The 16863-nt window shown below is 36.3% G+C and overlaps 1 protein-coding gene across 3 annotated transcripts in view; it reads right to left on the reverse strand.

Annotated features, from left to right (window-relative positions):
* Positions 1-8158: 8158 nt before the first annotated feature.
* Positions 8159-16863, reverse strand: part of CNOT6L (CCR4-NOT transcription complex subunit 6 like) — a 99670-nt gene continuing 90965 nt past the window's right edge. For all 3 annotated transcript variants that reach the window (XM_011360581.2, XM_023530885.1, XM_023530886.1), the window contains one exon: positions 8159-15445. In XM_011360581.2, coding sequence (XP_011358883.1) covers positions 15233-15445 — 213 coding nt within the window. In that variant the 3' untranslated portion in view covers positions 8159-15232. The remainder of the gene's footprint in view (positions 15446-16863) is intronic.

Here is a 16863-nt window from a genome sequence, read left to right on the forward strand (position 1 = left end):
CATACCCACATTAATAGAATGAAGAAAAAAAAAAACTCACATGATCAATCGACGCAGAAAAAGCATTTGACAAAATCCAACACCTTTTCATGGTAAGAAAAACTCAACAAACTAGGAATAGAAGGAAACTGCTTCAACATAATATAAGCCATATGAGAAACACACAGTGAATATCCTATTCAATGGTAAAATACTGACAGCTTTTAAGATCAGGAATAAGGGGAGGATGCCTACTTTCACCTCTTCTATTCAACACAGTAACAGAAGTTCTAGCCAGGAAATTAGTCCCCCTCCCCCTGCAAAAAAAAAAAAAAAAAAGAAGAAGAAGAAGAAAAAGAAATAAATAAAAGGCATCTAAATTGGAAAGAGGAAGTAAAACCGTAGATAATAATCTTATATGTAGAAAACTCTTAAGATTTCACAAAAAAACTTTTAGAACTAATAAATAAATTTAGCAAAGTAACAGGATACAAAATCAACACACAAAAGTAAGTTGCATCTCTATACTCACAAGGAACAATCTGAAAAGAAAATAATAAAAATAATTTCATTTACAATAGCATATAAAGAAATAAAATAGGAACTTACTTAACTAAAGAGGTGCAAGATTTATACAATGAAACTACAAAACAATGCTGAAAGAAATTAAAGGCATAAATAAATGAAAAGATGTTCTATGTTCATAGATTAGGAGACTTAATATTAAAATGTCCATACTACCCAGAGTGATCTATAGATCCAATACAATCCCAACAAAAATGCAGAAATAGAAAAACTCATCCTAAAATTTATATGGAATTTCAAAGGACCCCAAATAGCCAAAACAATCTTGGGGGTAAAAAAGCTGGAGGTCTTATGCTTCTTGATTTCAAAACTTACTACAAAGCTGCAATAATCAAAACACTATGGTACTGGCATAACGATAGACATATAGGCCAATGGAACAGAAAAAAGACCCCATAAATGAACCCTCACATATACGGACAAATGATTTTTGATAAGAGCATAAAGACCATTCAATGGGGGAAAGAACTACTTTTCAACAAATAGTGCTAGGGAAACTGCATATCCAATGCAAAAGAATAAAGCTGGACCTTTACCTAACAAATATAAAATCATATACAAAAATTAACTCAAAATGGATCAGAGACCTAAATGTAAGATCTAAAACTCTATAACTTTTAGAAGAAAACATAAGACAAAAGCTTCACAACACTGAATTTGGCAATGATTTCTTAGATATGACACCAAAGGCACAGGAAACAAAAGCAAAAATAGACAAATTGGACTTCATCAAAATGAAAAACTTTTATGCATCAGAGGACACTGTCAACAGAATAAAAAGGCAATCCATGGAATGAGAGAAAATACTTGCAAATCATATTATCTGATAAGGGATTCATACCAGGATATATAGAGAACTCCTAAAACTCAGTAACATCAACAAGAAACAATTCAGTCTAAAATAGGCAAAGAACTTGAATAGACATTTCTCCAAAGATACATAAATGGCCAATAAGCTGATGAAAAGATGTTCAAGATCACTAATAACCAGGAAAATGCAGATCAAAACTATAATGAAATACTGTTGCAGAAAAGGTCCAAAATCAGACCATCGAGAAACCAAGCAGCACTCGGAGAGTTGGAGAACTCAGGTTTATTATGCCAGCAGTCCCAGAAGAGCTAGTGCTCTGAAGATCTGGGCCCTGAGCTCAGTTGCAACATTCCTTATGTGGACCCTTTTTGGCATGGGCTGATTGGTTAGTTTGTCCTCAGACCATTACAAAGCGGCAGGAGTTGCTAGGGGGTACAATTATATTTGTTGCTTAGACAGATTGAACAAAAGGGAAGGTGAGTCTTTAGTCAATTTCAAGTATGGCCCATGTAGCAAGCATATTTACAGAAGCAGAACAGAGAGCTGATTAGCCTTTTGAATGAAAATTCCTCTTCAGTACTACCACCTCACACCCTTTATGATTGCTATTATCAAATAAATAAATAACAGAAGAAAATAACAAGAGTTGATAAGGATGTGGAGAAACTGAAACCTTGTGCCTGCTGGTGGGAATATAAAATAGTATTACCACTGTTGACAATCGTATGGTGGTTCCTCAAAAATTAAAAATAGAATTGTCATACAATTCAGCAATTCCACTCCTGGGTATAGACCCCAAAGAATTGAAAGCAAGGTCTCAAAGAGATATTTGTATACTCATGTCCATAGTAACATTATTCACAATAGCTAAAATGTGGAAGCAATCCGTGTCCATCGATGGAGGCATGGATAAGCAAAATGTGGTCTATACATACAATGAAATATTTGTCAGCCTTCAAAAGTAAGGAAATTCTGACACAAGCTACAGCATAAGTGAACCTTGATGATGCTATGTTAAGTGAAATAAGCCAGTTATAAAAAGACAATAACATATTCCACTCATATAAGGTATCTAAAGTAGTCAAATTCATAGGAACAGAAAGAATAGCAGTAGCAGTGGTCGGGGGGAAGGGAAACGGTGAGTTGTTCAATGGATACAGAGTTTTAGTTTTGCAAGATGAAAAAGTTGAAGAAATCTGTTACGCAACAATGTGCATATACTTAACACAACTGACCCAATGGGAACTGAATACTTAAAAATGGTTAAGACAGTAATATTATGTTTTTTATCACAATAAAAAAAGATGATGTAAATAAAGTGCTTAAAAAGAAACTGTTTAGAAGCACGAGAAGAGTCGAACAGGGAAGGACAAGAACGAACGCTGAGTCGTAGAAACAACAGTGTGTGCTAATTATTTGCTTGCTTCTCCACACATCCTCTACCATTCCTGTATTCTGAATGTACCATAGGAAGCAACATTTTCCAGGCTTCTTTGCCGGTTACCTCTGGTTAGGTTCAGCCAAAGAGAGGCATGGTGGAAAACTGGCGAGACGATATGAGGGAAAGCTATGGTATTTCTTTCCCTTACTGCTACAGGTAGCATTTCCAGCTGTCTCTAGGTCTTCTCTATGATCTCAGCCCCCCAAAGATAGCTCCTCCATTTGTGACACCTCCTCCTGCAGGCATCCCCTGCCACGGTTCTAGTTCTTCCAAGGTAAACCCACTTCCTTAGATCTGGTAACCCCATCTCCTCCTGATTTTCAGTGGCTTAAAGGTTGTAGTGCCTGTTGGATGTTACCTCACCATCCACTGTTTAATTTTTTCCTCCTCCATTTTAACTCATTCCCTATATTTTATTTACCCTAATTGAAATAATCACTTCTGTTTTTTCAACTGAATCCTAACAAATTCAATCCTTTATTATAGACAGCTCTAAACCTAACCCACATGAAGTAACAAATCCCTATAAATTGCACCATTTGATCTACATCGACCTTTTAAATGTTTATTTCTACGTTTTGCAGTTTTAAGTGTTTAATATATACTTATGAAATATATACACATAAATATAGGGATTTTACAGGCCAAGTATTATAGTTTTCTGCATGATTTCTACAATCTGGGACAACTAATATAATCACCTACCATGTAGATACCCCAGGAAAAACATTTTGAGATGGAGATTGGCATTCAGGAAATTTTGTGGAAGAGTGTTCAGGATCAACTTGGGATATGAAGGAAGCAATATGGTCACAACAAAAGCCTTAGCAGCTCCCATGGGGGCTCTGGAACTGGTGTTTCACTTCAGAATTGTCATACTCTGATGTGATGGGAATAAGCCTTAATAACCACACATTCAACAGTCATTGGCTGCAGACAGGCATCTCCTCAGAATGGGGTAAAGCAGCTGTCCCTCCTCAGTCTAGGGTCATTATCAGGGAGAGTTTTAGTGGAGAGCCCATTCTCAGAAGATGAACAAGTGTTTTAGTACTGAAGAGGGGAATCAGAGTGGTACATCACAATACCACCAGAGCCACTCAGAGTCACTTGGTTTGTATAATACATTCTGCAATTATCTCCATCTATGCCACCCCCAAACTTACCAGAGAAAAGTTAGTGAGATGAACTTAAGCCTTTCAATTGCAGCTGAGACTACAATTGATACTCATAATCTCCCTCCTCCACTATCCACTCATCCCCAGCTTCCTCTCATTCTCAGCAAGCACCTCTGCTGGTCTTGATGGCTGTGGGGTAACCTAGGACCTGGTTACCATGCACTTTTAGGCCATGATTCTTGCACTTGTCAATTTAACAGCAAAATGGGACAAGGAAATATCAAGAGTCATCCAAGTGTACTACTGGGTGCCAAACATATTTCTCCCTGTTCCCAAGTGGAACAGCAGCTGGACTTCTAACACCATTGGTCTTCAGGGTCCCATAATCCAATGGGAAGGGCCATTTGTACTCTAGCCTGCTGCAGAGCCTGTTCCCATTTCCTTTACCAGGTCATGCCCAAGATCACACAGCTATTTGGTTACTAACCTCTCTGGGCCTCCATTTCCTCACCTGCAAAATTAAGATAATTATAGTACACATTTTATTGGGTTGTTTTGAATATTAAGTGGGTTAATGTCTATAAAGCATATAAATAGTGGCTGGCACATATTAAACCCTGTAACAGTAAGTTCTAGTTTTTGTATTAATTTACACATTTGGCATGACTCACAAAGAAGAAAAGGTTACAAGTATACATATAATGTGCTTAGAAACCACAGGACTATGCTTAAATTTTAATAACTTTATCATTCGCTATTGTAATTTTATTTCCTTGATTTGTTTCAACAGAAGTTCAAGATCTCTCACCATTTCATATTTGAAGAAAAAGCTAAGCCTGGATATATGAGAGTTAACATCCAGGTAAGTCAACTTTGACCAAGAAGGTCAAGGAGCCATTGGCTAAATCTTATCTTCCACTCCTCAGGTACAATTCTCAGGTGCGACTACATGGCTCTTTGGAGGATTTCCAGTAGGATTAAGCCTCAGTTACCTATACTGTTTGCCCACAGAGCTCAAGAACTCACCACTGAATTGGCTTGTCCTCCTCCCGGTTGACTCTTCCCAGTCCCCATGCTTCTTTCTTGAGATCACTTCCCCCAATCAACTACCTGTAAGGAAGATCTCTCAGGCTCTACTCTTTGGGGGAAACATAGGCTAAAACAGTCATTACTAGAAGTAGCCCAAGAAAGAAAATGGTCAAGATGGGATTCTAGACCTGGATCACTTACTTTCTAGTCACTCCATTGCTGATTGATGACTCCAGTATGCTTTCACTGGTGGATGTGAAGTACAGATGAAAAGGAAGAATTGGCTTACATGGAAAGCAGTAGCACTTAAAACAGTACAACACAATAGTAATTATAAGGATTGTGGGGTTGTCTGGTTCTCAAAACTGACTCTAAATACCTTGAGAAAAAGCAAACGACAAGCCTCAGATTAGCCAACTATAATTCAAAATATGCCAAGTCATCTATATCCAGAGTCGTGTTTGGTAACCATTATTTCAGCAGCCATGAGGCAAATTGTGCTAAAGATCAGGCCCAGGATTTGTATAATGGTAGCAGAACCACAACCAGTGCAGGCATAGTCTTCAAGGTTGTGCATTCAAAGTGAGACTCTAAAACCTGGGATGAAGACATTTGGTAGAAAAGCCAGAGAAGATTGACTCCCCAGATATCCTTGACTCCTCAGGGTTCTCTCCCTTGTTAAAGGAAAGAAACCTTCCATTGCCTGGATAACTTACCAAGTTTTCACTTGTAGCAGGTGCCTCAAAAGATGATGCTTGCCCTCAAGATCTACCCATGCCTCTTCTCTTTGAACTCAAGATCAATAACTATGGTGATCAGAGGAATAGAGCACCTACATCAGAAAAAAATACCTTTCACAACCAAAGAATTCTAAGTCCTGGGCTAACATTAAGACCAGGAACTGAAGAAACATGTGGAAATTGGATCTTAAAAGTATTGGACCAGAGAGACTTGACAGTCTGCATGAAGAACAATTTTTTGATATGGTAGTACTCACTAGTGATTCAAAATTTAAAGTCTTAGCAAGGAGTCCTGCAGGCTGTCCTGATTTCCTGTTGGCATGACACCTTGAAACTTGGGTGTGGCAAGTTTTGTTCCTTGGGAAGCATACTTTGAGATGGAGATTAGTGTGCAGTAAATGTACGAGTGCTCTCGAATCAAAACCTGTGAAAAGAATTAGAACTGGACCAAGGAAGTAGGTGGGTTACAATGCAGTCTCAACAAAGGCACCCTAGGGAACTCTCAAGATGGGATGCCCTTCAAAGTTGCTGAAGTACTTGGACTGACTGAGCCTTTACACCCACACATTGCACAGACACTGGATGTAGGCTGCTCCCTGAAAGGAGTCATTTGGGGCTAACGATACTGGCATACAAGCAAAGATTCATCACATTGGCATGAGTAGGGTTACAGCTACACAGTGAGAGGCAGGAAGAAGCATGTCTATAACCCAAAGGATTTACCCAGCAGCTCATTTTCATGCCCAGGGATGAGTGGGCAAATTCAGTCATCACAGCCCAATTAGCATAAAAAAATTGTTGGTGTGAAGGTCCAGGTCACCCTTCTTTAGGGAAGAATCTAGACCCACTGATGTGTTGGTGCAAAGCTGAGTAAAATCTGGAATACATAATGGAAGAGGAAAGATGACAAATACTAATAGCCTCAGCACCAGCTGCAGCAGTGGACTATATACCTTGTTCCACTATTCCTCTATATTTTGAGGTTATAGCCTGTCATGACCTAGAAGGCTCTGATAAAATAGACAACAGTGGGTCCAGATTTCAGTGGTACAAGGAGGTACGATGTGTCAAACTCCTCTGTGCTTTGTGCTTCATTCTCTCAGCTCACCTCCTCACCACTGCCTTGGCAACCAGTTGCACACAAGTGCAAGTTAATAGCATTTTGCCTCAGCTATACCAAATGTTTGTTTTCTGTACCTCACCATCCCATCTCTCCACTGTTATTGTATGGGATATCTGTAGGAATTTGCTTAGTGAATTTGACTGATAGACAAACATGGATAGGAAATGGAATTACCATTCATGGACTAACCCTTGCTTCACGAGAAGTGGGAGCCTGTAAATAAAGTCTCTCCTTTCCCATCCCACATGAAAACAACATCCTATTCAGCTCCTCAGATATTCAGTGGCAGCTTTATGCTTGTTACCCAGAGAAGTGATCAGCTCAACAATGCACTCTTGACTTGGCTTTCTCTCCTTCCTGATTTCATTCTTCCTAGTCCTCTGCTTTTGTGGGATCACTTCTTCAAATAAACCACCCGTGTGCAAGCCCTTGTCTTGGTGTCTGTTTTTTGAGAGAACCATTTCGTAAGATTTAGTTTCTCATATCCATTTTACCAATGAGAATGCATTGTTTAAGGTCACATGGTTAAATGCAAGGACACTTGGCGAATGTCATAATTATCCTATCTTAAAATCATTTTTCAACTGAATATCCCTAAACATAATTTTCAGAACTATTTTACTGTGCCCTTGCCCACCCCCTTCCAAAATCCTAAGATTTAACATACCTTTACTTTAAGACACTTCAGTATTTTCTCCTGCGTCATAAATAGAAGAGGGTTTGGAATGTGAATTCTTAGAGGACAAGGAGCCTGTCCATCTTTATATCCTCCAAAGCACCCTGCTCATAGTAGATATTTGTTTGCTAAACCAATTTACTCTAGGTCTTAGCAGATCAATACTGGTAATTCAGCAGATCTGTCTGATGGTGTCTAGCAGTCAGGATGGGCTAGATTATGCCATAATAACAAATGTTTATTGTATGAAGACACTAAGATTTAGCAGTCGTTTCTCACTCACACATGTCTTATGGAGATCTCTGTTTATCAAAGTCACTCAAGGATATAGGATGAGAGGTTTGATCTCAATATATGCTCCCCATGATCACCAAGGCAAGAAAAGGGAATATGGCAAATTGCACACTGGCTTGTAAAGCCCCACTCAGAAGTGACTCATGTCCTTCTACTCAGATTTCTTCAGCCAAAGTTAAGTCTCATAATTATGACTAACCTCTGAATCTAAAGTATTGTTTAACTAGTAATATAGTATTTAACCAAAAAAAAGACAACGTTGCATGAATTTGTAATTTTTTTGCCTGAATTACCCTGGCTCTCCCTACTTCACTTTGTAAGAGATGTACTGCACACATGAAGAGTAAAAAACCAAGACAAAGGTATGCAGTTGCAAAATGGCCATTTATTGCCTACAGGGGAAGGAAAGGGAAGTACACAGGTGCAAGAAAACAAGCATATATTTAGCCCTATACATCATGTGTGAGCAGTACCCAATCTCCAAAATGGAAAAAAGTATTTTGTCAGCTGACATAGTAGTTAAGGTTCTTAAGCACCTCCCTTCCGAGCTGCCACAAGATTTAAAAGGCAGAACTGCTTTGTTTAGTCAATGTTCACATTAATGAAAAATACTACCACCCAACTGTGTCCTTTTGCACGCATATTTTGTACAGTGTCTAGTGTGAAAAACATCTCAGCTGAGCAGTTTGGTCAAGATTCAGACCTCATCAACTGTTTAACTGTAATAAATAGAAAAATAAAGCAGCTGGTGATTTTGTCGGAGAATGTGTTCAGTAAGAGTAGAATCGCTTTCTCCAGGGGTGACAGAGTGTTAAATGATTAGAACACCACAGAACCAGTCTATTAAACATTAAATACTACTAAGCTACAATTACATGGCACTTCATTAAATCTTCTAACTTAAAAAAAAAAAGAAAATCTTAGATTTTAAACTGATTATTAGTACACAATAACAAATTGATTTAGTGCTAGACTTTTTCTTAGGACAAAAGCAAAGTAAATACACAACCTAAAACAGTAAAATTTGTTTTGGAATAGTATCAATAGAAACTATAAAGTATTCGGGGAAAAAATTACCAAAACATCTTGCTCAGTTTTAAACTCATGTGCTTTGCTTTCCAACCATTTAGTTAGTTATAAAAACACTTTATAGGCCACAGAATGACTCAAATGTATGCAAAACAATGAATTTAATGCCAAGTACTGAAAATAAATAACTCTTCTTCCCTATTCAAATGGTAAATTGAGTGGAAGAGTAGGTCATCTCATGGACAATGAGTTGGCACTTGTTTTATAGTTGACAGAAATCACAATACACAATACAAATTAATCCATGGTGAATTTGACCAATACTCTGGCACTTTCAGAGAGAAAAAGTACATATACTCTTTCTCTTAAAAAACAAAAAAACCTCTGTCCATACCATCCCACTCCAAAGACAACAAAAACCAAAGCTGAAATGTTCATCCTCCTCACAATATTCCAAGTACTTTAATGAACTCTATTTCTCAGCTTCTCCTAGATGAAAGAATTGCTTGCATTTGGACAACTGTACGAATGCCCATAGTGCACTTCGCAGTGCTGCTGGTGTTTAAAAAATTTGCCACTCACAACACTGAACAATTCCAGATCCAGTGTTCATAACACAGCCATCCAACCTCCCAACCCTCCCCCCACCAAAAAAGTTGGCAGAGCACCGCTCAGGAATTTCACAGGTAAGGGAATATATTTTTAGCAAGTTAAGCACAAAGAAAGAACAGTACAGTTTCTGAATAAATACACACCCAGACTACTGCATCACTTACTGCATCAAGATTGAAACAAGTAGCAGGAAACTAAGCCTGTTCCATAAAAAGCAAAGCCATTGTTTGACACATCAATGCTGAGCCAATTGTGTGAGTTAAGATAACTACTTAAACAAATGTGGTACACATAACCATAGATAGCTTGGAAGAAAATATAGTCATATATCAGTAATTAGATATTAACACAAAACTGAAATGAGCAAGAAAGGACCACTTCTGAGAGGGCTATCGTGATTCTTATGTTTCAGAGTTAAAAGTGACAGGCATACAAACAGGGAAATTATCTAAATTTGGGGAGATTGTTATTAAAAAAAATAACTACTAATAGGCTCCAAATTATGCCTTCTGAAAGTTTCTGAAAGCTGAATGTACCATGCCAAAAGTCGTATCACTTGGCATTCGCAAACCCTTTTCATAATGTGATTTGTTTCTCATGACACAACTTCTAATTTCAGCACAATGCTGAGTTTATACTATATGCCATAAAAATTAACATTTAATAGGCAGAAATGTCCTTATTTCATATACTTTGAAAGTAAAAACTATCTTACTTAAAAACTTCCATTACTTCAATGGCATAATGTTTGCTGAATAAACTTCAAAATGCTGTTTTCCTTTGGTTACAAGAATAACCCTGGTCTAACCAAACACATCTATGCCAAAAGAAATTACTAACTAGGTTAATAAAGCTTGCTTTTCCTGGTGTCTTTGTTTTTTTGTTTTTGCTGTAGGACTTGTGATTTAACAGAAAAACTTACATAAAGGTATTTGCTTAAAAGAAGCATATATGCTTTCACCACCTCTTGAAAAGAAATGTTTCGGTCTCCCCTCCCCTTCTTTCTGTGGATCTTGTTCAGAATACCCTACAATATAGGTATAAGGAATTTTTCTTTTTACAGTTAAGCTTATAAAGATTTGCAAATGATTCCGTAAAATGAAAAATGCTCTTGGCATCCTGTTTTGAAACATTACAACTTTGGTAAATAGACCAGGTTAAAGATAATACTAATTTACTTATGTTTGAATTCAAATTTGGTGACCACGATGTTGTTAAAAAACTTAAATCATCCAAAGCAACCCTAAGTATAAAAGTTCTCATGTGTGTGTACAATTTCAAAACTTTAGTTGAAGTTTATGGTTTAGAAAAATATTCTAATTTCCCTAGTTAATTTGACTACCTATAATTCGGAGTTCTACAAACATGACACAATTCAGAAGAAAAAGGTTAAACAAATCTTCTACACATTCAAGAAAGGTAATTTTTTTTTAAATGGGGAGGGCAGGTGGGAGAGAAAAAGACTACAAATGTGAGATTTCACATTTCTGGCAAAATGTAAGTATAGATGAGCGCTATTTTGAAAACATGCCATAAAGTCTTTGCTTGCTATAAAACCATTATTCTTATGGCCTGCCAAAGGCTATCTGAAACAGATGTTTTCTGTGACTGAAGCTACTGATCAGCCAGTGCATTTTACAAAGCTATTAAAATCCCTCAAAATATAAGACCTTAGAAATAAAATATTGAGACACTGTCAATTTTTATTGCTAGTAAATCTAGCCTTGGATTAGGAATGATGAACTATGTCTCTCGTTCCATCAAAGAACACATTTAACCAATTTCTTCTTGTGCTTTCTCTACTCCTTGCTATTTAATATGAAATTATAAATGGCATTAGTGATTTTTAAAAACTCTCGCAAACACAAACTTAATTTTTCACCCTTTTAACAATATATATTTAGGAGATACAATTTTAAAATGGAACACAATTTTTGTCCATGTTCCAGTTTTAATGTGCCACATCCTCAATTCTAATGTAACCTACCACAGAATCAAGTGATATGAATCTTAGATATCTTTCAACTTTCTCCCTTGCGAAATTTTTCTGTGATTTAATATATAACTTTAAGACACCAAAGAATAGGGACAAATTAGGAACGAAGCTTTATATTTCTGCAAACTACAACACTAAAACACAGTGGCTTCTTTAATACATTCACAAAGGATGCTTATTAGTAAAATTAAATATTTGCCTATTAATATCAGAAAAGTAATTTGAAAACAAAGAGCTTGGAACAAGGCAAATGGGAGGGGGGAAAGCTGGTCTCAGAACCCATTGTGCCATACCTGACTTTAACATGTGATATTCAAACAAACGTTCACACGTCTTACATCAAAGAAATGAAACAAAAATATTCAGCTACATTGTACAAAAAAATTTTTTTTTTTACATAAAACATCATAAATCTTGAACAGATTTACTATATCTGAATTCTAAAAAGTTGCCTATAGAATGGTGCTGGGATTCTGTTCTCTGCTTGCGTTTAGGCAGTGCTGTTGCTTAAAAGTTGACACCAGGCACAATATTTTAAAACAAAGTCAACAAGCAAGGAGCAGTAAGTGGATCTGAGCCTTTCCCAGATGTCAGTCCTGAGGATGCTGCAATATTCCCCATCAAAATGTGTAAAGCTATGAGGCGGATACTGATGCCTGAGAGAATGGGTGACTTGACATGCACTTGCATGACTATTGTAATGGCAAACAGTGCAGTTTTCCCTTCCTCAAACAACACTGTTTTAATAAATTTAAAGAACACTCCAGTTCTTAAACATTAGAAATCATATTTAACAGTAAAACAAAACAAAACAAAAAGATTATCACAATCTAAAAATGCCCAAATTTTCTTTTATCTTCAGATAAAATATGCAGCAGCCCCATGGCATAAAGCTTATTAACTTATTCTGAGAACTAGAAAGTTTATGAGTATAAATATTTTACTTTCATTGACTATATACCATATGTCATTCACCTCTTCCTTTTCGCTTTTCACTGCCAAAGTTCCAAATGGCATGCGTTTTAACAAGACAATACTGAGGAGAGCAGCATTTCTGATCATCTGAATTGGCAGCTCAAAACAGATACCACTCCTTTCACAAAGGGAACAAAGGGTGAAGGGTGTGTGAAATTTGGGCAGTGGGCTAAAGGGAAACCGTGCACATGAAATTTGGGTTACCATGCCCCAAGAGTGTGTGTGCTACCCAAACCATAACACAGTTACCTACTTCAACAGAGCTACTACCAACATTTACTAAAACCACATTAAAAATACACAGGATAATGAATGGTTTGAAAGAGTGCATTTGGAAGCAGAGAGAACCCAATTACACACCTTCCTGCAACAGAGTGCCTCGATCATACACAAAATAAACTTAAACTGTTTACAATGTTTCCCAATTGTTTTTATTTTTCCCTCTACATTAAACTATTAAAAAAGTTTTTTATTAATAAATGGGCTCCTCTGTGGTTCATATACAATCATAAGTGAACTTTAAATTCCATTTTATACAAACATCTCAAAAAATATTGGGAGTGAAGTATGGTAGGAAATATTGCTCACATTGCTAATTAACATGCGTATATGAAAGGAGGAAAATGTTTTGTAAGTGCAGATACCTCCAGAGCAGAAAACCCACCTAAAACAAAAGATTTAAAAAAAAAAATACAGTAGCTGATTACAAAAAAAGGTAATGTCCACAAAATTAAGTTTTTCATGCTATTCTACTTTCCAGTACTATGCTTCAGGTAATCAATTTGCATGGCTAGATGTTGAATGCTTGAGGTATATAAGAAGGGATACCTGCACACTGAGGAAAATCTGTCATCTTTAGGGTTGTTTCTTTGTGTGTGTGTTTATTCTGGTTCTTTAACATTTTTAAAAGAATATTTTATTCACATCAAACTTCACTCAACTACAATGACATTGCAATTATATAGATGACAAACAATGCCTCATCATTAGGCACTTTTAAAGGGGAGCTTAGGCTTCACAGAAATCTTCTGATGCAATCCCATATATGATATTACATCATCCCACCACCCTCATCCACTAAAACTTCCCTTCGGGGGAAATATTATATTATTTAGCCTGATTCATTTACTATGGAAGAAATTAGTATAAAATGACCAAAGGAAAAGCATCATTCAAGACTAATAAAACAGCCTAAGATGTCAGGTTTGAAAGAGGAGACAAATTGTATATATGTAAAACTAATCAAATAATTTAAATTTGACCTGTATTTTATATATTAGTGAGACACAAATATAGGCTATCTTCTTTTAAAATTTCATTCACATAATGGAAAATTTCTCGTTTATTAAAAATATCACATTTTGAGACTAGAAACAGTAAAGTGCATGAAAAGTTTAAAATATAAATTTCAGAAAACTCTTATAGCAGCAAAAAAGCAGAATAAAGAAAAACTTAAAAACACAGACACAACCTTTTCCTGTTACTGTGCCATAATTAACATCAAGTAGCCAACCAATTTTTCCCCCAGAAAACAATATTACCTTCACTGCCTCTTGAGTCACAGATTTTCAACTGGACCGTCCTGGGCAAAAAAAGGATTCCAACATATCTAGAGCATTAACAGTTGGGAATAAACCAGTAGCTTCTTAATTTAACCCTGACAGACGACGGAAACAAAGATTAAAAGCATATTATGGCCATTTGGCAACTAGAGTTAGGAAAAACGATCCAAGGTTTTTCAACTACTCCCTGTTTTCTCGCTTCCCCAAATCCTTTCCATTGTCACCTCAAAAAGCCAAAACCAACAGCCTCTTGACCTACTTTGGGAAACACATGAAATATCTGTATAGCTTTCCCCTTCAAAAACTTTGATCAGGGTCTTTTCATTCAGTAGTTATTTTTTTTTAACATTTAACTATAACAGCAAAAATGACATAGATCATATAGTATCTGTTTTTCCAGCACAACCAGGCAGAAAAGTGTGGATAGGAATAATGAAAAATACTGGACACTAATTTTGTGGGCATCCTAAATATACCAAATTCTTTTTTCAAGGTATGTGGCAGTAGAAATTACCCGCTGTTTCCCTATAAATGAACTGGAGAGACAGGCTTAGAATTAAGACTTCCAATAAGGTTATACATACCTAACAGGAGAACAAAATACAGAATGATTCCTTGAAAACAAAACAAAACAAAACAAAAAAACAACCAGTGTTTGCCCAACAAACTGTCATATGCTGTTAAATGCTTGATTTTGAAAGCATATTGTACAACCATCTTTAATTTCTCAATTTTTCTTATTGTGGCTAGAAGCTATATCACAGTTTATGTACAGAGCTAGCAAATTTAAGTGCTTTGTAAATGTGCAAATGACTTGGGGAGCCAAAAATCAGTTTGTCATAATGGAAAACAGAAATTCAAGAAAGTTTTCCCAGCAAGGCATGCTATCATTTCATTTAAAATTTTACATAGTTTTTAAAAATTGCCTTTTATGAAAATGGCTCATTTGAAACCAAATATACTTTTATTGGGCCTCGAATTGGTGATGTATCAATTATGAACATTGACTGCTAATATAATATGAAAAAGGACCAATTTAAAAACATGTTAAATTAAAATTTTGGTAAGAGTAATACTTTGGTTCCAGCCCTAGTGCCAAATGATACCAATATGCACAAAAATGTACAAAATCTTATAGCAAACACATAATGAAAGAAACCTGAAGAAGCAGCTTAAGGATGGCCATACTTCACTCCTACATACTTTGATTTACAACTGTACAGGTCCATAGCAACAAATCCCCGTCTTTGCGGGGTAGTACTCCACTACCTCCGATTAGGCAAGTGAACACCATTGACAAGAGGCAGGAGTGGAGGGTGGAGTTCAAGTTGTGTTAACAGTGAGAAGTGGTCTGAAGGGATGTGTGGGTGTGGACACCCAGTGATGTTGTTCTCAACCAGCCATTGAGGATCTAAAGGCCCCAGGACACCAAGCACGTTCATATGAGTCTTGGAATAGAAAATGTAGTCAATCACGCCCTGGAAGGAGATTGGGGGTTGGGAAAAAAAAGAAAAATATTTGCTTAGAAAAAAGAAAACCTCAAGATATGTAAAGAACAATCCATAATTTGTAAAAGCCAAAATACCCAAGTAACCTTTATTTCTGATTGTCTTGACAATGGATCAAAAAAGGCTGAAGTCTTCCTTCAATGGGTATTACATGAAATAAAGGTGGCTAAATAAGGAAACAGAGTGACCTATTGGTATCAAAAAGTCTTGCGCGTGTGTATAAGCATTAAGCAAACTGAGAGGCTAAGCACACCAAATTATGTCTAGGCATCTTTAAAGCTGGCTTGCTTGGGTTAGTGAGATCTAATATATCAGTATAAACATGGAAACTGCACTAACTCTAACAGTTACATAAACAAAAATATTTATACATACACATAGTTAATAAAAAGGTATGATTGAAATGAATTCCTTTAATGATAATTGGCATTATTTTCAATTATTTGCACATTAAGATATCCAAAGACATCTAAATGATGCTATGGTAAAGCATGTTTTCAGATTTACTAATCCTAGTTCAGCTTTCCCGGACATTCTACACAGTTAATTGTTCTATTCTGTCCTTTAGTTTAGAATACTCTTTTTTCACAAATCCTGGTATACTCTAAATTCTGGATTCCTTGCTGCATAACAATACTTTAAAATATATATATATATATTTAACAGGGAGTCATATGTTTTCTGCTGTATCCCTCAGAGTTCATGTAATCAGTAAGTTTCAAAACTATTGTACTTTTACTGCCCCAGGCTGTGTATGCAAGAGAGTAAAGTCAAATTTTCTTCCTACCCACATTAAAAGAGTTTGAGCCTGATATTTACAGATCTGGAAGTATCTATTCATACAATGAGTTCCAGATAATATTTTATATAGCATCATAGTGAAGTGGGATAACATTTAACAACAACAAAAAAATGTCATGAAATTTTGAAACAATTACCTTAGTCCGCTGATTTTGACATGACCAAGACCAAAATAACAAAAGCAATTCTTCTTCTGAGGGAGAGGGCCTTCTTCAACATTAGATACCTTAACCTTACTTTACCACAACTTAAAGAACCTGCAAGCAGGGGAGGACTTTCTGCCATTAATACTCCAAGTCCAAAGTGTCAAGAAACGACATTAGTACGAGGTATTATCCTTTCACTTTGGTTAATGTGTACAGTCTGCAGTGATATTTAGTGTCATTATGTACATCAGCTGGTCGAGTTAGAATCCTCTGCATAAGCCCCAATGAAAATGTTAAACACTCCAGAAGGTAAGATGTATTTAATCAGAAGCATCACTTGTAATTATTTTTTTGGACTGCAATATTAGAGTAAAAGCTCTTATCAAAACACTTTTGATAAGATTTATTACTTGACATAGCAGGAGAACTGTCCTTCCTCTT

The sequence above is a fragment of the Pteropus vampyrus genome, unplaced genomic scaffold (genome assembly GCF_000151845.1).
Source record: "Pteropus vampyrus isolate Shadow unplaced genomic scaffold, Pvam_2.0 Scaffold56, whole genome shotgun sequence".
Classification (NCBI taxonomy): Eukaryota; Metazoa; Chordata; class Mammalia; order Chiroptera; family Pteropodidae; genus Pteropus; species Pteropus vampyrus.